Consider the following 22,982-nt stretch of genomic DNA (forward strand, 5'->3'; position numbering starts at 1 on the left):
AAGGAAGGAAGGAAGGAAGGAAGGAAGGAAGGAAGGAAGGAAGGAAGGAAGAAAGAAAGAAAGAAAGAAAGAAAGAAAGAAAGAAAGAAAGAAAGAAAGAAAAGAAAAGAAAGAAAAAGAGAATTTTAAAAATGCTATTTATACCCCTGGATCCTGTGTTTGTTTCCTAGGGCTGCCATAACAAATTATCACAATCCTCGGGATTTAAAACAACAGAAACGTATTCTCTTACAGTTCCAGAGGCCAGAAGTATGAAATCAAGGTATCCGCACAGCCATACTCCCTCTGGAGGCTCTGGGAGAGAACCTTCCTTGTCTCTTCCAGCTTCTGGTAGCTATCAGCATAACTGGTGGCTACAATATTCCAGTATCTCCCCATTTTCACATGGTCTTCTTCTCTGTTTCTGTCTTCTCCTCTTCTTTTTAAAATTTTTTTAAGTTTATTTAGTTATTTTGAGAGAGAGTGCATGTCCACGTGCGAGAGAGCATAGAGTGAGCAAATGGGCTGGAGCAAGTTGGGGAGGGACAGAGAGAGAGGGAGACAGAATTCCAGGCAGGCTCCGCACTGTCAGTGCAGAGACCGTAACTGACCGAGCCACCCAGGCGCCCCTACTAGTGCAAAGACCAATATGGGGCTCGAACTCATGAACCATGACATCATGACCTGAGCTGATCTCTAATGTTTAACTGACTGAGCCACCCAGACACCTTCCCTACCCCTGGCTCCTGTCTCTTATTAGAACGCTTGTCATTGGATTTGGGACCCACGTGGATAATCAAGAATGCTCTAATTCTGAGATCTGTAACTAATTACATCTGCAAACATCCTTTTTCCAGATAAGGAAATAATCACAGATTTTGAGGCTTGGGATATGGACACATAATTTGAGCATCACCATTCATCCCATTACACATTACACACCCTTTCTTCGGAGGCTCCTGAATGACGTGCTCCACCAAAACAAGAGAATAAAGCAAAAATAGGAAGCACTGGATCTAGAAAACTGGGGACTGAATGCAAAAATATGTGAAGAGAATTCTCAGAAAGACGAGGAGGAGAGAACTCGGAACAACTATGCAGCAGGTATACAGAGCAAACAGTCTAGACTGGAGAAGATAAATGGAGGCTGTAGCAAGGAGGCCTCAAAGGAGTGGGAGGAAGTAATTGCCCAAGGTGTTTGCAGGCACTAAGAAGAAATGAATAGCTTTACTGAGTGGTTTGGGAATGAAGTAGTGAGACTGTCAAGAAAAACTATCAAATAAAAACCTCCAGGAAAGCAAAAAATTATTGTATTTTATTGAGTGTTTTTCTCATCCCAAAACTCATATATTGCAACCGAATCCTCCATGAGAAGGTATTTGGAGTTAGGGCCTTTGGGAAGCAGTTAGGAAATGATAGCAGAGCACTCCTATAGGATCAGTGTCCTTGTAAAAGATGCCACACAGAGCTCCCTCACCCTTTCTCCACATGAAGTCACAGTGAGAAGACAGCCATCTATGAACTAGGAAGTAAGTTCTCAACAGACCTTGATTCTGGACTATCCAGGCTCCAGAAATGTGAGAGATTAATTTCTGTTGTTTTTTTAATAGAGATTTTTAAAAAATATTTTTATTTATTTTTGAGAGAGAGAGGAATGAGCGGTGGAGGGGCAGAGAGAGGGAGACACAGAATCCCAAGCAGGCTCCAGGCTCTGAGCTGTCAGCACAGAGCCCCATGTGAGGCTTGAACTCATGAACCACGAGGTCATGACCTGAGCCAAAGTCGGACCCTTAACTGATGGAGCCACCCAGGCACCCTGTTTTTTAATAGAGATTTTTAAAAATGTTTATTTATTTTGAGGTTGGGGGGGAGGGAGGGGGGAGAGGCAGGGAGGGAGGGAGGGAGGGAGAGAGAGAGAGAGAGAGAGAGAGAAAGAGAGAGAATATCCCAAGCTGGCTCCATGCTGCCAGCACAGATTCCAATCCCGATGCAGGGCTCAATCCCGTGAACCATGAGATCATGACCTGAGCCAAAATCAAGAGTTGGACGCTCAACCAATTGAGCCATCCAGTGCCCCTTAATTTCTGTTGTTTACAAGCCATACAATCTATGGTAGTTTGTTGTGACAGCCCGAAGACAGAACATGTTATACTCTCCAGAGATAACCACAACAATATTTCCCATCCCATATGCTCTGCTAGAACCTTGCCACTTCTCCATCAAGGGGAAGAGTGTATCCCCATATCCCGGAACCGCATCATGAACTATTTGACAAACAGACTAACTGCAGAAATCACTCTGTGTGACTTCTGAGGCTAGATCATGAATGCATTTCTACCTTACATACTTGAGATGCTTGCCTTTGAATCCAGCCATCATGCCATGAAGAAACCCAAGCAGTAACCTGTGGAGAAAGTCATAGGAAGAAGAACCAAGGTCCTCAACTGACAGCCAGTACCAACTTGCCAGCTACGTGAGCCATCTTGAAAGTGGACCGTCCAGTCTCCAGTTGAGCCATCTCAGCTGAAGCTTCATGGAGCAGAGATAAGCCTTCCCCAAACTGCAGAAAACAGGTATGACTAGAAAATCTTCAAGTTCTCTTTGAGCTCTAAAACTCACTCCTTAATGTGCAAATGTAGTATATTTAGGCCCATTAATCATGTATGTGCACATGGATGTTACTAGACATAAACAGGTTTTATCTACTCATTAAAATAAGCATAATAGACTTTCTAAATGCAAGTACTTTAACAAAATTGTAACTCTTTACAAGTAGATCACTAGATCACTTTTATCAAATATGATCAGCTTTCTTCTTTCCATTCCATTCCAATTCTTTACATTCCATTTTTGTCCAAATTGGGAAGAGTATCCCTTGTGTAATTGAATATATCCATATATAGTTGTTGCTTTAGTTCACACGCTGGATCATGGATCCCAGCACGTTTTTAGTCCTTAGGTTACTCAAATGTATAGCTATGGCTGCGAAAGAAACATCACTTTATAGTAAAATGAGTCTGTGTAGAATATTATCAAAATAAAAATAACAGGAAACTGCTGAATATCTCTAATGCTGCAAAGGAACTTAGATTTCTAATAATGTGAATGTGTGATACACTCAGGTAACTAGATAAGGGGATTTACCCTGGGGACACACGTATGCAGATGCTATCACTACTGACAGCGTACAAATATTCCTCCCCACTCTGTAAGGGGACATTAGCAAAAAGCAGTATGGAGCCGGTTTTGTAACCCAAGAGACCAGAGACGGTGCAGGATGCTATGGAGGAACATCAGAAGTGAGGTAGATCTAAGCTAGGTACCAAGGGAGGGGCAAAGGACACTATGACTTGTTAAAAAGTCCACAGGACAAGAGCAGATTCTGGACAGGAGATGAAGCCAAGGTTCAGTAGCTGAAACAATACAGAAGCAAACAGAAGGGAAGCAAGGAGTGTGGTAGAAAGGCTGTAGGTGGGGCCAAAGTGGCATGTGCCTGCCTCTGTGGCCCAAGGACATGTGATACCTGGACTCGGTTGACATGAAGAGTAGGCACCAGTGGTAAATCATTCGTGCCATTTCTTCAAATAATGCAAAAGACAAGGAGGAGGAGAGGAAGATGATGGAGGAGAGCACTGTGAGGGAGGATCCTGGGCTATTCTGACACAAAGAGAAACAGATTGGGAGGCCTGTACTCCTGACCTAGGCATACCTGTAATCTCATCATTTCCATCCTAATTTCTCCATCTGGGAACTGCACAAGTTAGCCCAGACCATCTGTAAATCCTTTGCTAGCTCTTAAATTTATAAGGTCTTACTAAAACAGAGTTTCAAATTCTTTAAGACTCCATTAAAATAATCTTTGGAAGATTCATAATCCAACTTTATTACTCAGGCAGTACAATTTTAGTTCAGCTTCTTAACACTTTGGCATCTGGTATTCCTGGGGCCCTTGGAAAGAATTCCTGATTGTCTTCTAATAGGGTAGATCTCAGGATGGGGTTAGAAGCAAAAGACAGACAGATGGGTGAGCTGCTCTAATCAGCTCTAGTTGCAGTTTTTTGGGTTTTTTCCCCCCTTTTTGAATGAGAGGTTAGTCTTCCCCAAATCCCAAGCCTCCACTCCCTAATTTGGAGATGAACCAGATGATTTCACTGGTCTTTCCCTTCTCTGGTTTCTATGACTCATCAGCTATAGCAACTAGGGTGGGGTAAAGAAAACAATTCTAATATTCAGGTTATGCTGTAGCTCCAAAGGAAGGAATCTGAGAAAAACTGTTAAGATTGAAACAGAATGAAAAAAAAACAATGTAACTCACAATACTCCTAATTGAGAAACTGTTCCCAGGATGTGTCCCTACATTGAGTGCCCCCATCTTTCCTCTGTAAATATCACTTACATGAATGTTTTTTTCATCAAATGTTTTACACATCTTTTCTATGAAATTGCTAAAATGCTTATTAAAATAGTACAAATAAATGCCTAGTTGATTTTGATTGTCCATGTCTTGAAAAAGCAGCCAGTGCCTAACTATAAAAATCAACGAACTCCCAAGACAAATTCACTCAATTTAACAAACACTGAGTATTCACTATATGCCAGGCACTAGGGCAGGACTACAGCAAACTCATGATAGGAAAAATGGTAACTCCAACCTTAAGGTGTAGCAGAGGTAAATAAGTAATTACAATTTGACAAATGTATGAGACATGAAATCAAAGTACAGGGAAGCCCAATGTGAGAATGACGAATACAGTTAACCATTAGAGAAAGGAAGTAAGACATTCTGTCTTGGCCAATCCATTCAATTACTCATAGCTATTTGAAGTCATTGTGTAACCACAGAAGAGGAAATGTAACATATACCCCATGTATTCTATATCTGTGGACAGTGTCAATGCAGAGGTGTGACTGTTTTTAGGCAAACCATTCTGGTATAAAAACAGGTAAGAAGGAATAGTCACTAGAGACGGTATGTATTTATTTGGTTGATGCCACTAATGTGAAAATTTGAAAAACATTTTGGAACTCCTCTACTTAAGTATTTTCCTCAGAGCCTAAGGCAAATCTGGGTCTACTGAGAGGAGCTGAACAGCTAGAGGTCATTCTGAGCCAAGGCTCATGACTAAACAGGCAAAGGATAGTAGGAGTTTCAACTGGAGTTAAAAATACAGGAAACCATGATTAAGCCCTTACTTACTTACATTGCTTGATGGAGTCAGCAGTATTGATTTTCTGGTTTTAAGGAAGTCTGATCATTCTGATATGAGGTCTGAAGTGAACATCTATCAGTCCAATAAAATTTTCAGAGTTCCTGAGATACTAAATATTCAAAATCATGTAATACAATTTAAAATTACTTTTTGGGGGGGTGCCTAAATGACTCATTTGGTTGAACATCCAACTCTTGATTTTGGCTCGGGTCATGATCACAGGGTTGTGAGATCAAGCCCTATGTTGGCCTAATGAGCCCCGTGTTGGCCTCCACACTGAGTGTGGAGCCTGCTTGAGATTCTCTCTCTCTCTCTCTCTCTCTCTCTCTCTCTCTCTCTCTCTCTCCCTCCCTCCCTCCCTCCTTCTACCCTTCTCCCCCATACACGCACACATCCCCCCCTCAAATTAAAAAACAAAAAAGGTACTTTTTTGTGAGAATGTCCAAAAATATAGTGGACTGAAATGGAATCTTCAGTAATGACATACCTATGGTTGAGGTACTTATACATCAAAAAAAGTCTGAAAAACCAATATTCCATGGGCAAGGGACTAGCCAACCAAGCTGGTTACAGTTTCCAGTGAATGACATTGGCATAATGTATGTCTCATTCAAAATGGATTCAGTTAACACTGTCAGTCCCTTTCCTCTTCCAGAGCCAGGGGCATTGTAGAGTATTCTGGATGGCTGGAACAAACTTAGATATGACCCCGGATACCTGGAGAGGAAAAAGAGAAGGCACAGAATTAGTGGATGCAGAGTCGGGCTAGAGACCCCTGCCAATCACTCCTCAAAAAGATTGAGCACTCTCTGCGAGTGGTACTCTTCCTTCATAAACAGAAATCTTTCTCAGAATCACTAACATTGATTCTGTTAGTTTTTTAACAAATTAGTCTATTAATAAGTAATGCACATAATAAAGTTAACTGTTCTGTATTGTGAAAAAAAAAAATACTTGAAGTCTTCATACCCTTCTCAGATATGAAACTGGAAAGGAACGAGGGGCAGGAGGCATGGTAGAGACCCACATGAGCTGGCAGAACTGGTCAACATGTTACTATTTTAACTGATTAAGTCAACTTTCTCATTCAAGGATATAGTACTCGTGTTAAACACTTACCATTAACATAATTATCCCACAAACATTAAAATGTTCTGGGGAGGAGCCCATAGCATGACTTACCCGGGCCCTCAAGCCTCTAAAGGGAGGGCAATTTGGGTTTCAGTTTGGGCATCTGGGCTCAGCTGCTTGGCTCATTTTGTTTTTCTTTCGTATACCCCAGAGTCCAAGTTTTAAAAGGTTAGGAAAGAGACCAACTAGGTAAAAGTGGCATTTAAAGAGCTAACCATTCTTTTTTTTCAAATGACTTTCTTGGGAGGATACCAACATTTTTCCAGATTTACAGTGTACTTCCAAACGATATAATTAGAGTTTAATGCCCCAAAGAATAATTTTTTTTTTCACAAAGAAATCCTTACTCCATGTAACTTGGGGCTGTGGAGGAAGGAGAAAGCATCTGACCAAGCTCGTGTGAGGGTCTGCCCTACTTATCACTCCATTTCTGACTTGTCCAACTCCAGGAGATTTAAGATCAGGCCACATTCTCCCAAACGTGGCAGGTATCATTTGATACTGCAAAAACAGAGGTGACAGATGGCCAAGTAAGATGGATCACCAGAACCTTCAGTTTAGACTGAAAAATAGCCTTCCCAGATGTTCCTGCCTTCAGGCTTCCCTACGTTCCATTCTGCCCCCAAATCTTTCCTACACATTATATATTGCCATAGTTTCCATGATAGAAGTTCAACCGTGTTGTCCACCTCTACTGCCACCTCCATTAAAAAGCTTTTACTGGGGTGCCTGGGTGGCTCAGTTGGTTGAGCATCTGACTTCAGCTCAGGTCATGATCTTGTGGTTCAAAAGTTCAAGCCCTACGTCAGCCTCTATGCTGACAGCTCAGAGCCTGGAGCCTGTTTTGGATTCTGTGTCTCCCTCTCTCTCTGTCCCTCCCTGCTCACACTCTGTCTCTGTCTCAAAAATAAATAAAATACTTTAAAAAATTAAAAAGCTTTTCCTTATTCCCCACCTCAAGGCAATGCCACAGTCTCTAAGGCAATCAAAGCTTTTCAGTGACAAGTTCCCCAGCATGCTTTCTTAGATCCTTTGGGTCCCTTCAACCAAAGGCACCCTGGTCATGTCTTAGCCACACCAATGACCTGCCATTCCAACATGCTTTCCATGTTTGCACCAACGAACATTGACTCTACTTTGTCCCTGAGCTTGAAATTTCCCTTCCGGTCTGGCAAACTCCTTTCAAGTTTTAGATCAAAAGACATCATTCATTGATTTGATCTGATGATACTTCACATTTACGTAGTGACCTGCAGTTGTTTTTTTTTTTTTAATTTTTAAATATGTTTATTTATTTTTGAGAGAGAGACAGAGCATGAGCGGGGGAGGGTCAGAGAGGGAGACACAGAATCTGAAACAGGCTCCAGGCTCTGAGCTGTCTGCACAGAGCCCGATGTGGGGCTCGAACTCACAGACCGCGAGATCATGACCTGAGCCGAAGTCGGACGCTCAACCGACTGAGCCACCCAGACGCCCCAATGTGACCTGCAGTTTAAAAAGAACTTTTAGAGCCATTTTTTATAATATTTATTGGAAGTCCACTAGAGCCTATAGAATATGCTGGGAAGGTATAAATATCAGGATTTTACAGATGAAAAGACTGAAACTCAAAGAGGGGAGAGAGAAGGCCTTAGCAAATGAAGGAGTGGAGACTCTAACTCAGAGCTCCCTACTTCCGCCTCCTCTCCACACCCCATGCCTCTTCCAACAAACTCTGACTCTGGGCTGCCTACTTCTGAGACTCAACTTCTCATACTTCTCTCTGAGTTGCAGCTGACAGTCTTAACATTCTAAAGACTCCCCCATCTGCTGGATGAGAATTAACTCTAGCACCGGCTCCTGGGAGGCAGAAGGCTTGGCTGACAGCAAACTCAGCACTCCCTAATATGCAAAATGACATTTTGGCCTTAGGCACTTAGTAAGTTACACAGTCCTTCCTCCTCAAGAGTAAAAGTTTTCAGGCACTAGAGTGTAGCATTAAAAAAAAGCCAAACTGAATTAGGGACTGACCCACCACTTTATTAGCCTCCCAACATGCACACATACACAGAGACATTCAAGTCTCATGCACTGTGATTTCACTTTCCCTCACCCTCTTCTTGAACTCAAAAGAACTCATTGTGCAATTCTATGAAATTGCATTTTGGAATTGGACAGAGACTCGTGCCAGCTGCCCGTTGTGGCAGTTGGGAAATTATAATCTGCATCACTTTTTGTGGGGCAGAGGGCAGACATTATACTTGCAAAATGCATTCCATTATTTATTTTTCACATTAGTAAAACTGCTGTGTGCATAGTGTTAGAACAAAACACAAACTTTGTAAAATACATTCTACATCTTAGTCGTCGAGAAATGTTAACTTTAAACAGACTGCAGTCACTTGATCATTTATTCTGGACTCATTTCTCACTTTGAGTTGCACACTTCAGGAGGAAATTTAAATAATATCTCATGGAGAATAAGGCAGTCAGTAAAACTGGCTCTGGACACAATATCCTCTTTGTTTATTTGGAGTCTAACAGGCTAAAACCAAAAAACCTTATAGTTTATTTCTGGAGAGTAAGTTGGGCAAAAGGCTTGCTGGAAGAACAACTCGAAAAACTGTGGATGTTTACTTGGCATCAGGGAACATTACCTGCAGATGATCAGACCTCAGAACTGTGTCAAAGAGTAGCTTTTTTTTTTTTTTTTTTTGCTGCACCAGGAAGAAAAATAGATTTGTCCAGACAAGTTTTGGCTGCCAGGTAGAATGTTTTCAAGAGGTTTTGATATACGGTTTCTCTCAAATTGTTTAATCTGAATTTGTATGTCTTTTGTTGATCTAAAATGAAATAGAGTAACACTGAGTGAGTCAGACAGTAATATACCACCTAAGTAATGTTGTGCTTTTCTTGGTGCATAGTAAGAAACATACATTGGTGATTTGTCTCATTACTGATGACTCTAATTTTAATCTCTTGGTTAAGATAGTTTCTGCCAGATTTCTTCAGGATTAGGTAAACAAATAGGTATATTATACTTCATAATAACTATCTAATAGGGAGATTCTTTAAGACTATGTGAATATTTCTATTTGCCATCAAGTTTTCACCCACCATATTTAGCACCCTTCAAGGATTCTTAGATACATAATTATTTCTATAATTATTGCAAATAGATTTTTCTGATTCCATCATTCCCTCTGGATTTATTGATTGGCAATAAATCAACTGTAGAACAGAGTATTTCCTTCTTCCCCATTTATTTATTCCTTTATGCCAGGATGAGCTTGTGGATTACTATTTTACTTAAAGCATTATAAAACATTACTGTCATCATTTCATGCTCAAATGTTCCCAGACATAAGAACTCCTTTAAGCTAGTTCCTGGGTTCTTTTGGCATGCACCCATCACTCTTTGAGCACTTTCTTATTTTCTGGTGCAACATGATGCTTCAGGTTCATCTTGTATTCTCCCTGCTCAGTCTCGGAATTAATAATTTCTCCAAGGAGCTTTGATTTCTTTTAGTGAAGAAGAGAATTTAGAAACCAAGATCTGGGCACTGTGTTCATTGCTTCTAGAGTATCATTGCTTCTAGGCTCTATCAGCAGAGTTAGAAACTATGTATTCATACACACACACACACACACACACACACACACACACACACACACAGCTGTATCTGTTTCTCCACTCTCTCTGTATATTAAGTACCATGGATTCATTCTGATACTTCCAATTCCAGTCCAATACTACAGGGTTGATTCTTGCCTTCCCCTTCTCCATGATTCTGTGTATTTATTAGCTCAGTTAATCTAGTATATAACCAGACTCCGTTACTTCGCCCTAGTAAAGAGGAAGTGGGGGAAAGAAAAGAAAGAAAAGGCCAGCATGGTCCCAGACATGCCAGCCCCAATTTCCTGGTTTATCAGCCCAAAAGTGATACTTCTCCCCTCTAAGTTGTAGACCCACATTTTGAGTTTACAGGTTCCATAGGACATCACCTTAATTGTACTGCTGACATTTGGTTGAAAACATAACTAGTTGTCTTTTTGCCAAATCCACATTCTTCCTCTGATATCTTCATTTAAGTCAGTGACAGCACTCAGGCTAAAAATTTCAGCTGTCTTTGAAACTTTCATTTCATAATTCCACACACACAAGCTATTTCATGTGCCATGACCTTTAATTCATCTTTGTATTCCCAACACCTAGTGTCTATTACCTACTTGTGACTATATTACATGAGTGAACATTCATTTGGGGGATAGGGTCAAATCTGATAGCTGCTAACTAAATGACTTCCCAATCTACACCTTTTCCATCCACTTGCTAATTCATAGAGTTTCCACCTCCTCACTGTCCTTCCTCTCTCTAAATAATTCTTTATAGTGTAAGTATCCTAAAATTGATGTCATCTTGCTCAAAAAGCCTTCAGCATCTCCTCACTGCTTTTGGAATCAAATCAAACTATCTGGGAATAATACTCTCCACACTCAGGCTCTAACTTACCTCTTCCACTTTATCTCCCATTTATTTTCTTTCCCCCTCATGCTTGTCACATGAGCATATTTGCTATTCTTGAAAATCAGCACTTTTCATGATTTTTACTCATGATGTAATGCTTTGCTTCCTTTTTCATTTTATTATTTTTGAGAGAGAGAGAGAGAGAGAGAGAGAGAGCAAGAGTGCAAATGGGGGAGGGGCAGAGAGAGAGGAGGACAGAGGATCTGAAGCAGGTTCTGTGCTGACAGCAGAGAGCCCCATGTGGGGCTCGACCTCATGAACTGTTAGATCATGACCCAAGCCAAAGCAGATGCTCAACTGACTGAGCCACCCAGGTGCCCTTCTGCTTCCTTTTTTGTCCATATTAATATTTTACTTGTCTTTCAAACCAAATATAAAGGTCATTTCTATCATGAGCTTCTCTTATTGTCAAGTACCCCCTTTTCTTATTCCTATGCACTACTGTGCTAAATTCTGCTCTGTATTACAGCTAATTGCACACATCTATCTCTCCTACAAGATTAGATACTACCCTTAAGACCAAAAAAACCAATCTTATTTATCTTTAAATCCCAAGAAATTGGCATAATGCACTACCCCCAATAGATGCTCAAAAAAGCATCATCAAATCATTTCCAAGTTTTGCTGATCAATTGGCAATGAAGAATTTCATTGTTCCACCTCACCTTCTAGTTAGTCCTTAATGTTTATAAACCTGATTTCCCACTAACTGGCCACTCTAATGAAACTTCCGATTGGTGATAATAAATCCAAGCAGGTACAGCTTTACGTGCAAAAGCATGCAGGCAGGGACTAGATGGCTAATCTGTTGTTGGTAAAAGCTGGCTAAAGAGGATGTTGCATTAAAGCAGGGCTCGGGGGAGCCGCAATCCCTGGCATCAGTGTAGCACTGCCTTACTGCAGTGTGATTCTTATGATTAACATGCATATACTCTCCTGTGCTGTACATTTCTGGGTAAGCCAAACCTAAGATAGTGGATGGAGAAAAGATTCCCCCTGCCCCTCCAAGAAATGCAGGTGCTCAAGAAAAGGGAAGGAGGAATTCAACCCACTAATCACAGACTCTTTAGGTTTCTTCACTTTCAAAACACTGATTAATTCACACTGTGGCTTTTCCTCCCATTCCTTAGAGAATTAACCAGGCTACTCCATGCATGGACAGCAATAGCTCCTTGCTTGATCCCTTTCTAACAATAGCTCATATATTGAAAGCCAACGTGTATGCCAAGGCAAACCCTGTACTGTTTGAATCTTCCTATTTGATGAGGCAATCTAAGCCTCTCATCCTAGAAATGGACATCTGGGCCTCAACTCCTTCAGTAACTTTTTCTTGGCAGCTCAGATCCAATCCCCAGATAGATGCTTTGTGTGTCTGCCCCTACATACCTTGATAAGTTTAGACATTAGCCAAGGTAACATGGTGAGAATGGATCAATGAGATACATCTTCTTTATTTCTACATACATCTCAGTGAGAAACTCAATAAATCTTGATATCAAATACTTTTTTATGCTTTTTTTTTTTAATGCAGTGTGCCTTATTTGAACGAGAGAGAGTGTAAGCAGGGGAGGAACATGGAGAGGGAGGACCCAAAGCAGGCTCTGTGCTGAAAACACAGTTGATATCAAACACTTATATGGTTTGATTAAAAAGGTACCATGTACCTGTAACACATAACAAACATCTTAGTATGCGAATTAGTGAGACACTTCGGATTTAGTGTGTTCATAATAAAATACTAAAGTGTTATTTCCCTTCTCTACCCTAAACCCATGCCTCCTTGTAATATGTCTAAAATGTTTACAATGTCCAAAGCCATAATCCAAGGAGAAATGGAAAGGAACAGGTTAACTTCCTTTGCAGTTGCAAGAGAAGATCCAACTAATGAAACTATTTCCAAGTTTTGGTGATCATTTGGTGATGAAGAGTTTCATTGTTTCCATCTCACCTTCTACTATTCCTTAATGTTTATTTATTTACTTGGTCAAGTGATACTTTAATAGGCTATAAATAAAAATCCTGTCTTTGGAGAGTATCAAGAGCCACAAGTGGGCTAGAGCAGAGAGCAGAGGCAGAGTCTAGAGGCCAGGAAGAATCAACAGGCTGTGAAGAATCCTTGAGCTTGGTTATATTTAACTGGCTTTATCCTGCGGGGACCCCTGAAAAGCCGCAGACACATCTCCTGGGGAAATTCCTTGGGCCCCTCCACACTGTCATCATGGCTCTCCACGTCCAGGTAGACGTCCAGCAGCACACACAGGCACTGCAGCTGGTTGGTCAAGAGCTGATGGCTGGACTGAGGGACATAGCTCCTATAGCACACGATGACCTCACTCTCCATGCCCTGAAAGTTGTCATCATTGCTACTGTTTTTCTCACCTTTCCAGTTCAGACAGAGCTGGAAAATGGGTGGGATGGAGGAGTAGCTGGGGTTCAGCACCACAGCAGCCTGGAGTTTGGCTGTGCCCCTTTCCATGAGAGCCAGGAGTAGAGATTGGTGTCCTCAGCTAGTCCCATCTCCACAATGTCCTTGGTGAAATGTAGCTGCAAGTAATCCTCATGGGCAATTGTGTGACCCACTCCACCAGGCAGGAGACAACCTTTGCAGGGAAGAGGTACTGTCAACCACTGGTAACTGGTTCAATGCCATGTTCCAAGGATGCAAACTTTGGAGGGCCAGGTGGGACTGCACCCTAGTCTTCAGCAGTTTCATGGTGGTCCCCATGTGGCCGGCGCTCGGCAAGTGTTCAGCAAACACCGTGTGCTGAGGCTATTCTTTGCGGGAAGAGGAGGTCACCTAGCTTCTGTACCCAGAAATATGGGTCAAGCACATAGTCTCTCAAAGTCAGGATGCCACTGAAACTGATACTGAATGGCTGGATTCGGAGTCTTCTTTCTGTGATCTCCTGGATACAAACAGCTCAGGACTGAGTGAGGAGACAGAAAGTCACCTGCACTGATGGGGTGATCAGCTCCGTGGTGGTCATCACTTTGGCTTTAATCATCATGGTGTTGAGGTTCATGAGGTAGTAGAAAGTCAAGTGAAGCACACTGTCATCTTTGCACTTCAGGTCTAGCATGACAGGCAGCAGGTGCCTCTTCAGCATCTCCATGCACTTGTCATCAAACTGAACTTCCAGTGAGGGCCACTGGCGTTTTGTGGTCTGTTCCTCCTCAGCATCAGAGTCACTCTCATCATCTTAGGCGTCTTCAGGAGGCTTAAACAGAGCCTTGGCTTTGTCCACACTGCCTTCAATTGCCACAATGTCTTATGACAGGCCCGCCTACATGCAGCGGCCTGGACAAAGAGGATATAGAGGGGAGATGGCAGGTGTTTAGCTGTCTCATATTGCTTGTGAGCCTGGTCAAACAGTATGAATAGGTACTCTTACACTGGGAGGGAAGCCTGCGTGATGCTACTGAGGCAAGCCTGGAGGCTGCTGGGGTACCCTTCTTTACCTCAGTCTCCTTGAAGATCTCCTACTTGCTGGACAGGCACTCTACTTACTTCTCTGCCAGCCTTTTCCTCTGCTGCAGCTCCCAGTCCAGACATGCAAGGGTTTGCTGGTGAGGGTCTCCTATGGTGACTTCAGCCTTGCTAATATCTGGAGGAGCCTCCGTATAAAACTCTTCTAAACTGACCAGACCAATTTCTTCAATGCTTCGACTTAAACTCCAGACATTTGGTGATTTCTTTCTGCAGGTGTATCACCTCATACAACAGGTTCTGGAGCTGCACATGACAGGCATCTACTTTCTACTTGGCCTCATGGGTCTGATCTCTTGCCTTCTTCAATCTGATATGGGCTGATCGATTAAGCTTCTTCAGAGTCATGAAATGCACACAGCTCTGGATCTTCTCATCTTCCATCTCAGTCTTTTTCTCATCTTCTTCAGCTCCCGGATCTCAGCCATGAGCCTCCACAACTCCTGTGTGTACCTGCACAGCTCAGTCTCTGCCAGGGTCCCACAGGTCTGCCTCAGCCTCCTTGCTCTAGTATTTACCTTCCTGTTCTTTGTCAGAATGGTTATGCTTCCTTTCGGATGGAGCTCCATCACTTTGGATCACTTTGGGCTTGTTTTTTGCTTGATTCTGATGACATGGTTGTTTGGCAATGTCAGGAGGAGATAGCAGAGACTGCATGCAGCCTCGAAACTGTCCAGCAACTTATTCCTTAATGTTCATACACTTGATTTCCATACTAGCCGCTTTAATGAAACTTCTCCTTTTACTGAAGTTATATGGTTTTCTCTGGGGCTCCTTTCACGATCCTCCTCTCGTGATGCTCATTTCTGCTATGTTACCTTATCTATTTCTCTCAGTCACCACAGACATACCGATTCCCAAATCCGTACTAATGAGATCAGGCTCCTGAGTTCAAAACTCAAATTATCAACCCTCTTTGATGTCAACTACCTCTATTAGATTCAACATACTGGTAATAAGACACTAAACAGTGTCCTTTCTTTTTTCTCCACCTCAAACCAAATTCTTCTTCTGCATCCCTAAAATGTTCATGACATTTGAGATAGTTAAAAACATGTTCACAATTTTTTTCCATAGTCCTCCTTTCAAGAGGTGGAGCTTGAGTGTGCACTTACTGACTTGTATCTCATGAGGAGAATATGCCAGATGTGACAGTATTTGACTTCTAAGACAAAAAGACATTGGGTGCCCTCTTTGCTCTTTCTCTTGGATAGCTCACTCTGGGGTAAGTCACCTGCTGTCATGAGGATAGTCCAGGAGACCTATGAAGAGGTACAAGCAGTGGGGATAAGGCTTCCTGACGACAAATAGTGGAACATGGGCTTCACCTTTTTGAAAGTAGATGCTCCAGCCCCAGTCAAACCTTGAGATCACTGTAGCCCCAGCCAACAGCCAGACTGCAACTTTATGAAAGACCTGGAGCCAGAGACACCCAGCTAAGCTGCATCTCCTGACCCACAGAAACTCTAATACATGTTTGTTGTTCTAACTAAATTTGGGGTAGTTTATTTTGCAGCAATATATAACCAATACTGCATCCAAACCCAGAATCCAAGGAACAATGAAAGGAAACGAACATTTTAACTGAAATCTTTCCACTCCTATCCACATTTGTCCTCCTCCCTCTAAATGAGTAACATCACAATTTACCCAGTATCCCAAATGAGAAATTGGGATTTCTCTGGAAACCATATTTGACTTTTCCTACCAACTGCTTCACTAAGTTACCATTTTATTTTCCTGTCACTTGAGCCTAGCCCTACTCTTATTGCTTTAATTCAGGGCCTTTACCATTTTTCAATTATTTGTAACACAGCTTTTCAACTTTTCTCTTTCCCTACAGTCTTTCCCACCTCTATTTCATTCTCTAGACTGATGCCATCAAGCTTTTTCAAAAGACTACCTGCTCATGTTGTCTTTATTTAAATTTACTACTAATTTGAAAGGAGGACTATGTACCCAAATGGCACAACATTCAAATGTCATGGAATGGCATGTCTGTTCCTGGCCAATAGCTTTTTCTCTCAAATCCCAAGTTCAGAGCCTACAATCTGGCCATCTTTCACCTTTGCATATGCTTCTTTCTTTTTATGTAGAAGATCTTTCATTCTTTCCTTATAACCCTTTCTCACTTAGAAAAGACTCACCTTAGGCTTCACCTCAGACAACTTGCCTTAATTATCAGGTTCAGGTTATATGACTTTTTTATGTTACTTTATCAGAGCACTTACCACATAGTTTAGTATTATGTCCTCCACCAGAATGTGAGCTCCTGGAAAAAATAAAATCTGTCCTTGATACCTAGACCTTCATTTAGGCATCCATCCAACTTCTACCTATTAAGCTGAAACTATAAGACAGAATACCAGGTTAGGTGTTTGTGACATAGTATGAACAAAACAAGTATGCTTCTGTTCTTACACAGCTTGTAGTCTATTCAAGAAGAAAGACAGTAAGTCAAATAAACAAATACTATGGTATATGAAAAAAGAATATGAGAGTAACAAGGAGGACCTACTTAAGACTGTGTGACACACAAATACACTCAGACATTTCCTGAACTAAATGTTTTCCAAGAGGTACGTATAAATTATACCTTCACCATGGGTGTAAGGAAACCAGGTCCATCGCATTCTTTCCAACACTGACTCTGCTTGACCCAGGGTTGCCACAAACCTTCAATTTGTAAAAAAGAAAAAAAAAAGTACTACCTGCAAAGTGCAACAAAGAAAAGTGCAATAAAAGGAGGTATGGTTGTACAAAAAATCAAGGAAAAAGCACAAACAGGATCAAATACATGCTATAAGAGACTTGATTAAGCACAAATGAAAAACTAAGGCTGGATTTATATATTTATCAGGGTTACTCAAATTTATGGCTAAGATAATTTCAAAATAATCACTTGTAGGACCACCCGTTTTACTAAGTAAAAAATAATATTAAAAATTGAAAGCCAAGTCTTTCTGGAAGGCAGCTATGCTCACCACTTGCCAAGTCTTTCTGGTATTTAGAAGTCTGAAGAAATCATCGTCTAGTTTTTTTTAAAAGAGCAAATTCCAAGGGAATCCCTGCCTCTCCCTTAGTTCACTGCCAAATGATTCACAACTAAAATATGTCTGGGATATGGAAGCATGTGACAAAGTTGAAAAAAAAAAAAAAAGCTCAAGTCCATTAAAAAAAGCTCAATGTTTTAAAAAGGGAATGGCAGGGGGTACGTGGGGGGCTCAGCCTGTTAAGCACCTGGCTTCAGCTCAGGTTATGATCTTGTGATATGTGAGTTTGAACTCCACATCGGGTTCTCAGCTGTTAGTGTGGAAGGAGCCCGCTTTGAAATCTCTGCCCCTTCCCCGTGCTCTTTCTCTCTCAAAAATAAATAAACATTATAAAACAAGGGGAATGGTAGGATGAGGAAGTTACATATTAAAATACATAAAACTATTTTACTAATAATTACTCATTAAAAATATTTTATAACCGATTATAAAAATCAAAACAAAACTTGGTAGTTGAGAATAAAAATATTCAACTGTTACTTATAATAGTTAAGATTTCTCGAACTAGTTCTTCTACTAGTTCTTTTACTAGCATAAAACACATTTAAAAATTCCAAAAACAAAGCAGATATAACTTTGGATTACAAGACATGTATTTTACAAACAGTGCACATATTTCTGAAACTTTCACTGCACATTAAAGAACAAGATACAAAAATTAAATAAGTCCCTTCCTTCTTAAGTCCAAATTGGTTACAGTAACATCAGCTGATGACGAGCTTTTCCAAATTCATCTCCTGTGGTCTTAGGAAATTTAATCAGTACAGATGAGAAAAAAATAGCTTATGATGTATCACATATTAGCCTTATCAGTTGAAATAATGAGATTTTTCTGGAAAACATGATCATCTCTGCTTTCAGTAGCATATTTTAACACTCAGCTGAAATTTGTGCCAAGAGATAGAGGTATTCATCACCAAACCTATAACGCCACAGAAGGTTTGTTTTATTTATTTTTTATTTTTTATTTTTTGAAGGTTTTTTTTTTTAAAAAAACTGATGGTTGACCAACAAGAAAACTGTTAACTTGTGACTTTTCAGAGGCATGGAGTTATTTATTTTTAATTTTTGGCTTCTGCAATAAAATTGCATCAAGTTTTTAAAGATATTAACTTTATTAACTTGCAACAATCATTTTAAAATAGTATATAAAAACTGTCACAATGCATCAGAAGCAAGGTTTATGTCTCAAAATTATTTTTGACAGTGCCAAGATTCAGCTTTTTGAGCCAATCTCAACAGATTGGTGATATAATTCAAATTGTTAACATAACACACAATGATAAATATTGCTCTTGAAAAAAAGCAAATGATTTTCCTATTTACAGTTTTTGGAAAAGGTCTACTATAAAAATATTTTTCTCCTCTATATGTTTCCCTGCCATGATAATGTTAAAACATATCTAGATTCTCTTCAAACATCAAGTGGTAAAAGTATAACATTCCATTTTAGCTGAAACATTCCTTTACATAGCCAACATATTTTTTCAAGGCACTCTAAGAACTCTCAAGGACACTGAAAGAAAAATGTTCATCTTGTCCAGTGATATTCTGGGTATATTTCCCCCTCCAACTTTTCTAAATTGAACATTGTTAAAACCAGTTTTTCTTCATTTTCCATGGCAGAGTCCTTAAGTTATTTTTCTTTTATTTGGAGCTTCTCCTTCATTTTCAACTTGCTGAGCAGGCAGACTTTTGGTTTCCATGGAAACTGGATTCCTGCGGCTGCGTGTAGGCATTCTTGTTCCACCAACCTAAGAGAGGAAGCAAACAGTTTAATATGTTTACAACATATTTATATACAGTCAACTCCATATTATTTATATATGTACTAATTACCTTGCAAATAGTCCTTTATATATTTTTAATCTCCAGCCACCTGGCTGCTTCTAAACAAACTTTAATTTGACACAGTGTAAAGTACTAAACTTTCAAATGCAATCACAGAAGGAATAGATCAGGGTAGGTGGAGAGAAGTGAAGGGAGAAACTACTCTGTGTGTTAAACCTGGAAGAGGATGAAATGTTAAATTAGAAAATGATAGGATGACAGGCTTTTTGAGCAACGTGTTTGCAATAAAGACTGAAGGACAGAAGAAAGGTAGAAATGAAAAAAACGATAGGAGAGAAAGGAAATACAAGAAAAAGGTCGGAGATGGTTAAGAGGGGGAAAAATTGTAAAATGGAGAAAGAGACAAAGAGTAAGAAACATAGCCAAGTCTGCAGAGAAAACGAGGGAAAATAAATGTGGGGGAAAAAAAGGAAGGCAAAAAAAGAACCCAAGTAAAAAGGAAAACTTGAGAAGCTGAAAGAGAAGATTCTTGCAAGAAAGAAAAATGGGAAGAAAAAATTGGAAGGAGGCTACAGAGGAAAAAAGGAAGAAGGGAAGTGGGAGGAAGAAAGTTTGGTGGGGGGCTGGTGCTACCTTAATATCTACTCCTCTTCAGCAAAAGTAGCTGCCCACCCTCACTTTCTAGTCCACACAGCCTACAGAAGAGAGAAGACGTATTCTTAGGACACAATCCCTTGCTAACTGTAGTCCTGCTGAAGAGGAGGTCTGGAAATTCTGTCATCTCCTTAGACACTAAGAGAACATAGTTTTGACAAGTGGTAATGGAGAAACTCAGGCCTTGCAGAGAAGGGCCAAGGCCATACAGCCTAAAACCATCTCCCCAGGACCTGTCCATTTCTGCTTCTATTTTCCCTGGCCACCTTGCACCCTTTGTATCTTCGCATCTTGTCCAGTGAATTCCAGACCTGGTGGTGATGGGTAATACTGTTACTCCAAGCACACTCATATTCCTAAATATGAGACATATTATTAGCATTGCTCTAAGGGGCTACTGGCTCACTCAGGATGCACCAGACTCCAGCTTCCCTAACCTAGTATGTTATCTCTTCAGGGGTATTTTTTAGTTTACCATCAGATGACCAGAAAGGACAAACTCCAGTTGGGATTTGAGTCTGCCAGTGTCTGTCCGAATCTGATGAACTTTTCAAATGCACTGATTAGAAAAGGGCTGTGATTTTCAGATTATCTATACCACTCCCTACTCAGCTGATATTTACTATAAGAGTATAGTGATGACCCTAAATTGTATCTACTATATCGCTGAGGAAAGTAAGCATTGTGAAACTTCCATCGTGAGATTTTGTGTGTGTGTGTGTGTGTGTGTGTGTGTGTGTGTGTGTGTGTGTGTGTCTAATGAGTATCTATTACCAAAGTTGTAGAAAGAGAAAAGGGATGGGCACAGAGCCTCTGCAAAAGTACTGCAAGTTGAAAAAGTCAGGAGTGGCATAGGAAGCAAGGGGAATCTTCCTATGAAGCGCTCCTCCATGAAGCAAGAAGCAGATATAGACTCCACTGTGCTATCTCTCAGGGTTAGTACTTAAGGCACTACACAAAGATGAGAACTGTAAGTGGACTAGGGACTAAAGGATTGTATCAGAGACAGGAATATTTGTTATATGAGTTTTTACACCATTAAATATGTGGATGATTTTTGTTTCATGTAGGGTGTTACATCCTTAGGTTTCCTGAAGCTTTAGTGTTTTCCTATTGCTGCTAAGGCTAGAAACCCTGTCTGCTTACCTTGACTTGGAGTCCCCTTCCCATGGCCTGGTTAGGAGGAAGTAAGGGAGGAAGGTCAGGTAATTCCCACCAGACATAAAGCTAGATTGTAGCGAGATGTGTAAGAGATGACCAAAAACTTTCAAGGACTTGAAAACATATCAAACCAAGCATTAATTATCTAACTGGACCTAACAGCTGCGTCTTAGATAATCTCACTAAGGGTTTGTCCTTGGCACTGAATACATGAAGTGTCTTAAAAAATACAAACCAGCAACTACTCGGTCATATACATATAAGTGAACTGTTTACTTTTGTATTTATATGGCCAAACCCTGAACATATGGAATCGTATTGAAGTATTAAACCAAAAAGGAATAAGTCACCCCCATACAGAATTGTATGTCACAGGTGAGACACTATAATCAGGACTTCCAAATGAAATGGAAATCTTTATCCTTGAAAGAACATAAATCTTTCAAAAGTAGTTTTTAATTAGATTTAAGTTGGTGAAGAAAATTTTGCCTTAGGAAGTTATAAAAATCACTAGTCAAATGAAATTTAAACTGGAAATAACAAACCAGAACTGTAGACAAAATGATTTAAAATGTTAACTTTATCCATTCTTTCACTTATAGCAACTAGTTAACCATATTTATATGTTTTCATGGCCAGAGTTAGCTAAGAATGAGCAAGGAGTTCTCATTTCTAAAAAGATCTTCCCATACAGTAACATTAGGGTAAAGAACTGAAAAATATAAACAACATCATTACTCTAAATTATAAAAAGATCCTCAATATTTGCATTCCAGCCATTTCTAAAAGGATTTGAAAACACAGATTAATATACCATGGGGGGGGGGGAAGAGAAGATATCCATAGAATATGTAACTGATAGCTGTTCCAGGACACATATACTGGTAAGATTATGGAACTCAGACAATAATTTTGACTCAAAGATTTTTGGCAGCAGGGAAGGAAAATACACTCAGTTTTTACTTCCTGAACATTCAGATCCACTTGTACAGAACAAAACTCTTCCTACAACTAAACACAAACTGGAGTATCTTATATGATATAAAGAATGAGTGACATGGTGAAGAGTTTCTCTAGCCATGGCTTTACAAAAGTTTCAGACAGGGAAAAGTCATTCAACTGGTATTTCCAGGAAGGATTCTACAAAGAGAGTAATGTTAATTATAACTCAATAAATATGGAGTTATACAATACTTTGTAAACACAATTTAGTCCTTAACAGTTCAGCGTACATTTAATAAGGTGCTGCATTCACTAATGGCTAACACTTGCTTTTCTATTTTTCTATACCCTACTTATCAATTTTCAATTGTACCACCGTAATTTTATCGTATATATTCTTCTGCAAATTGTCTCAAATATTTAATGATATCAAACAGTATAAATAAATAAAAATCAGAAAAAAATGTAACTTTGCTTTTCATAGGAACACAGAGATTTAACTAGGTGGATGCTCCCACTGGACAAGCTATTAGAATTTTCTTTAGTTGACTTATAAACCCTACAAAAATAGAAACTTCCACTGATAATAAATGGACTCAGTAAAGCATAAAACTTTATCTACTCTTATGAAAATAGTTTTTAGAATGATATTGCGATTAATGTAGCAAATGTGGACAGGATGGTAAAATACTGTACTGTCAATGAAACAGATAAACAACCTAATGGAACATTTAATTGCCAAAAAGATCTTACCTTTTGTTGTGGTGTGGGACCTAGTGATTTAGGTGGAAAAGTACAAGGTATTCTTCCATGATGGATATGATATGGTAGTAACAGACTGGGATCTAAAGGGACCCAGGGAACTGAGAGACTGGAAGGTACACCAGGAAGGCTGCAATGTGTTTTATGTAAATTGTAGGCTGTCCTAGTAACTTTTCCATCAGATGTCTTGTAGATCAGGAGTGAAGAATCTTCTGCTGCGTGAGACAACAAGTAGGAACCCTCCTGCAAGCTAAATCATACAAGGAAATACAACTCATTGGCTCACTGTGTCAATTTCAACAGCA

The 22,982-nt window shown here is 40.1% G+C and overlaps 1 protein-coding gene, 1 long non-coding RNA gene and 1 pseudogene across 8 annotated transcripts in view; all 3 read right to left on the bottom strand.

The window, feature by feature from the left end:
* Nucleotides 1-5,707: 5,707 nt before the first annotated feature.
* Nucleotides 5,708-16,925, bottom strand: LOC121041793 (uncharacterized). The gene is made up of 2 exons (XR_005795849.1): nucleotides 16,546-16,925; nucleotides 5,708-5,906 (listed from the first exon to the last, which is right to left on the bottom strand). It is a non-coding gene; the product is annotated as an uncharacterized LOC121041793 (long non-coding RNA).
* Nucleotides 11,150-16,547, bottom strand: LOC121041792 (THO complex subunit 5 homolog; annotated as a pseudogene).
* A 1,013-nt stretch (nucleotides 16,926-17,938) lies between the features above and the next one.
* ICE2 (interactor of little elongation complex ELL subunit 2) overlaps nucleotides 17,939-22,982 on the bottom strand; it is a 67,005-nt gene continuing 61,961 nt past the window's right edge. For all 7 annotated transcript variants that reach the window (XM_040492857.1, XM_040492854.1, XM_040492855.1 and 4 more), the window contains 2 exons: nucleotides 22,669-22,927; nucleotides 17,939-19,121 (listed from right to left, as the gene is read on the bottom strand). In XM_040492857.1, the coding sequence (XP_040348791.1) occupies nucleotides 18,999-19,121; nucleotides 22,669-22,927 (382 nt within the window). In that variant the 3' untranslated portion in view covers nucleotides 17,939-18,998. The remainder of the gene's footprint in view (nucleotides 19,122-22,668; nucleotides 22,928-22,982) is intronic.

The sequence above is a fragment of the Herpailurus yagouaroundi genome, unplaced genomic scaffold (assembly GCF_014898765.1).
Source record: "Herpailurus yagouaroundi ecotype Mexico unplaced genomic scaffold, PumYag 184, whole genome shotgun sequence".
Lineage (NCBI taxonomy): Eukaryota > Metazoa > Chordata > Mammalia > Carnivora > Felidae > Herpailurus > Herpailurus yagouaroundi.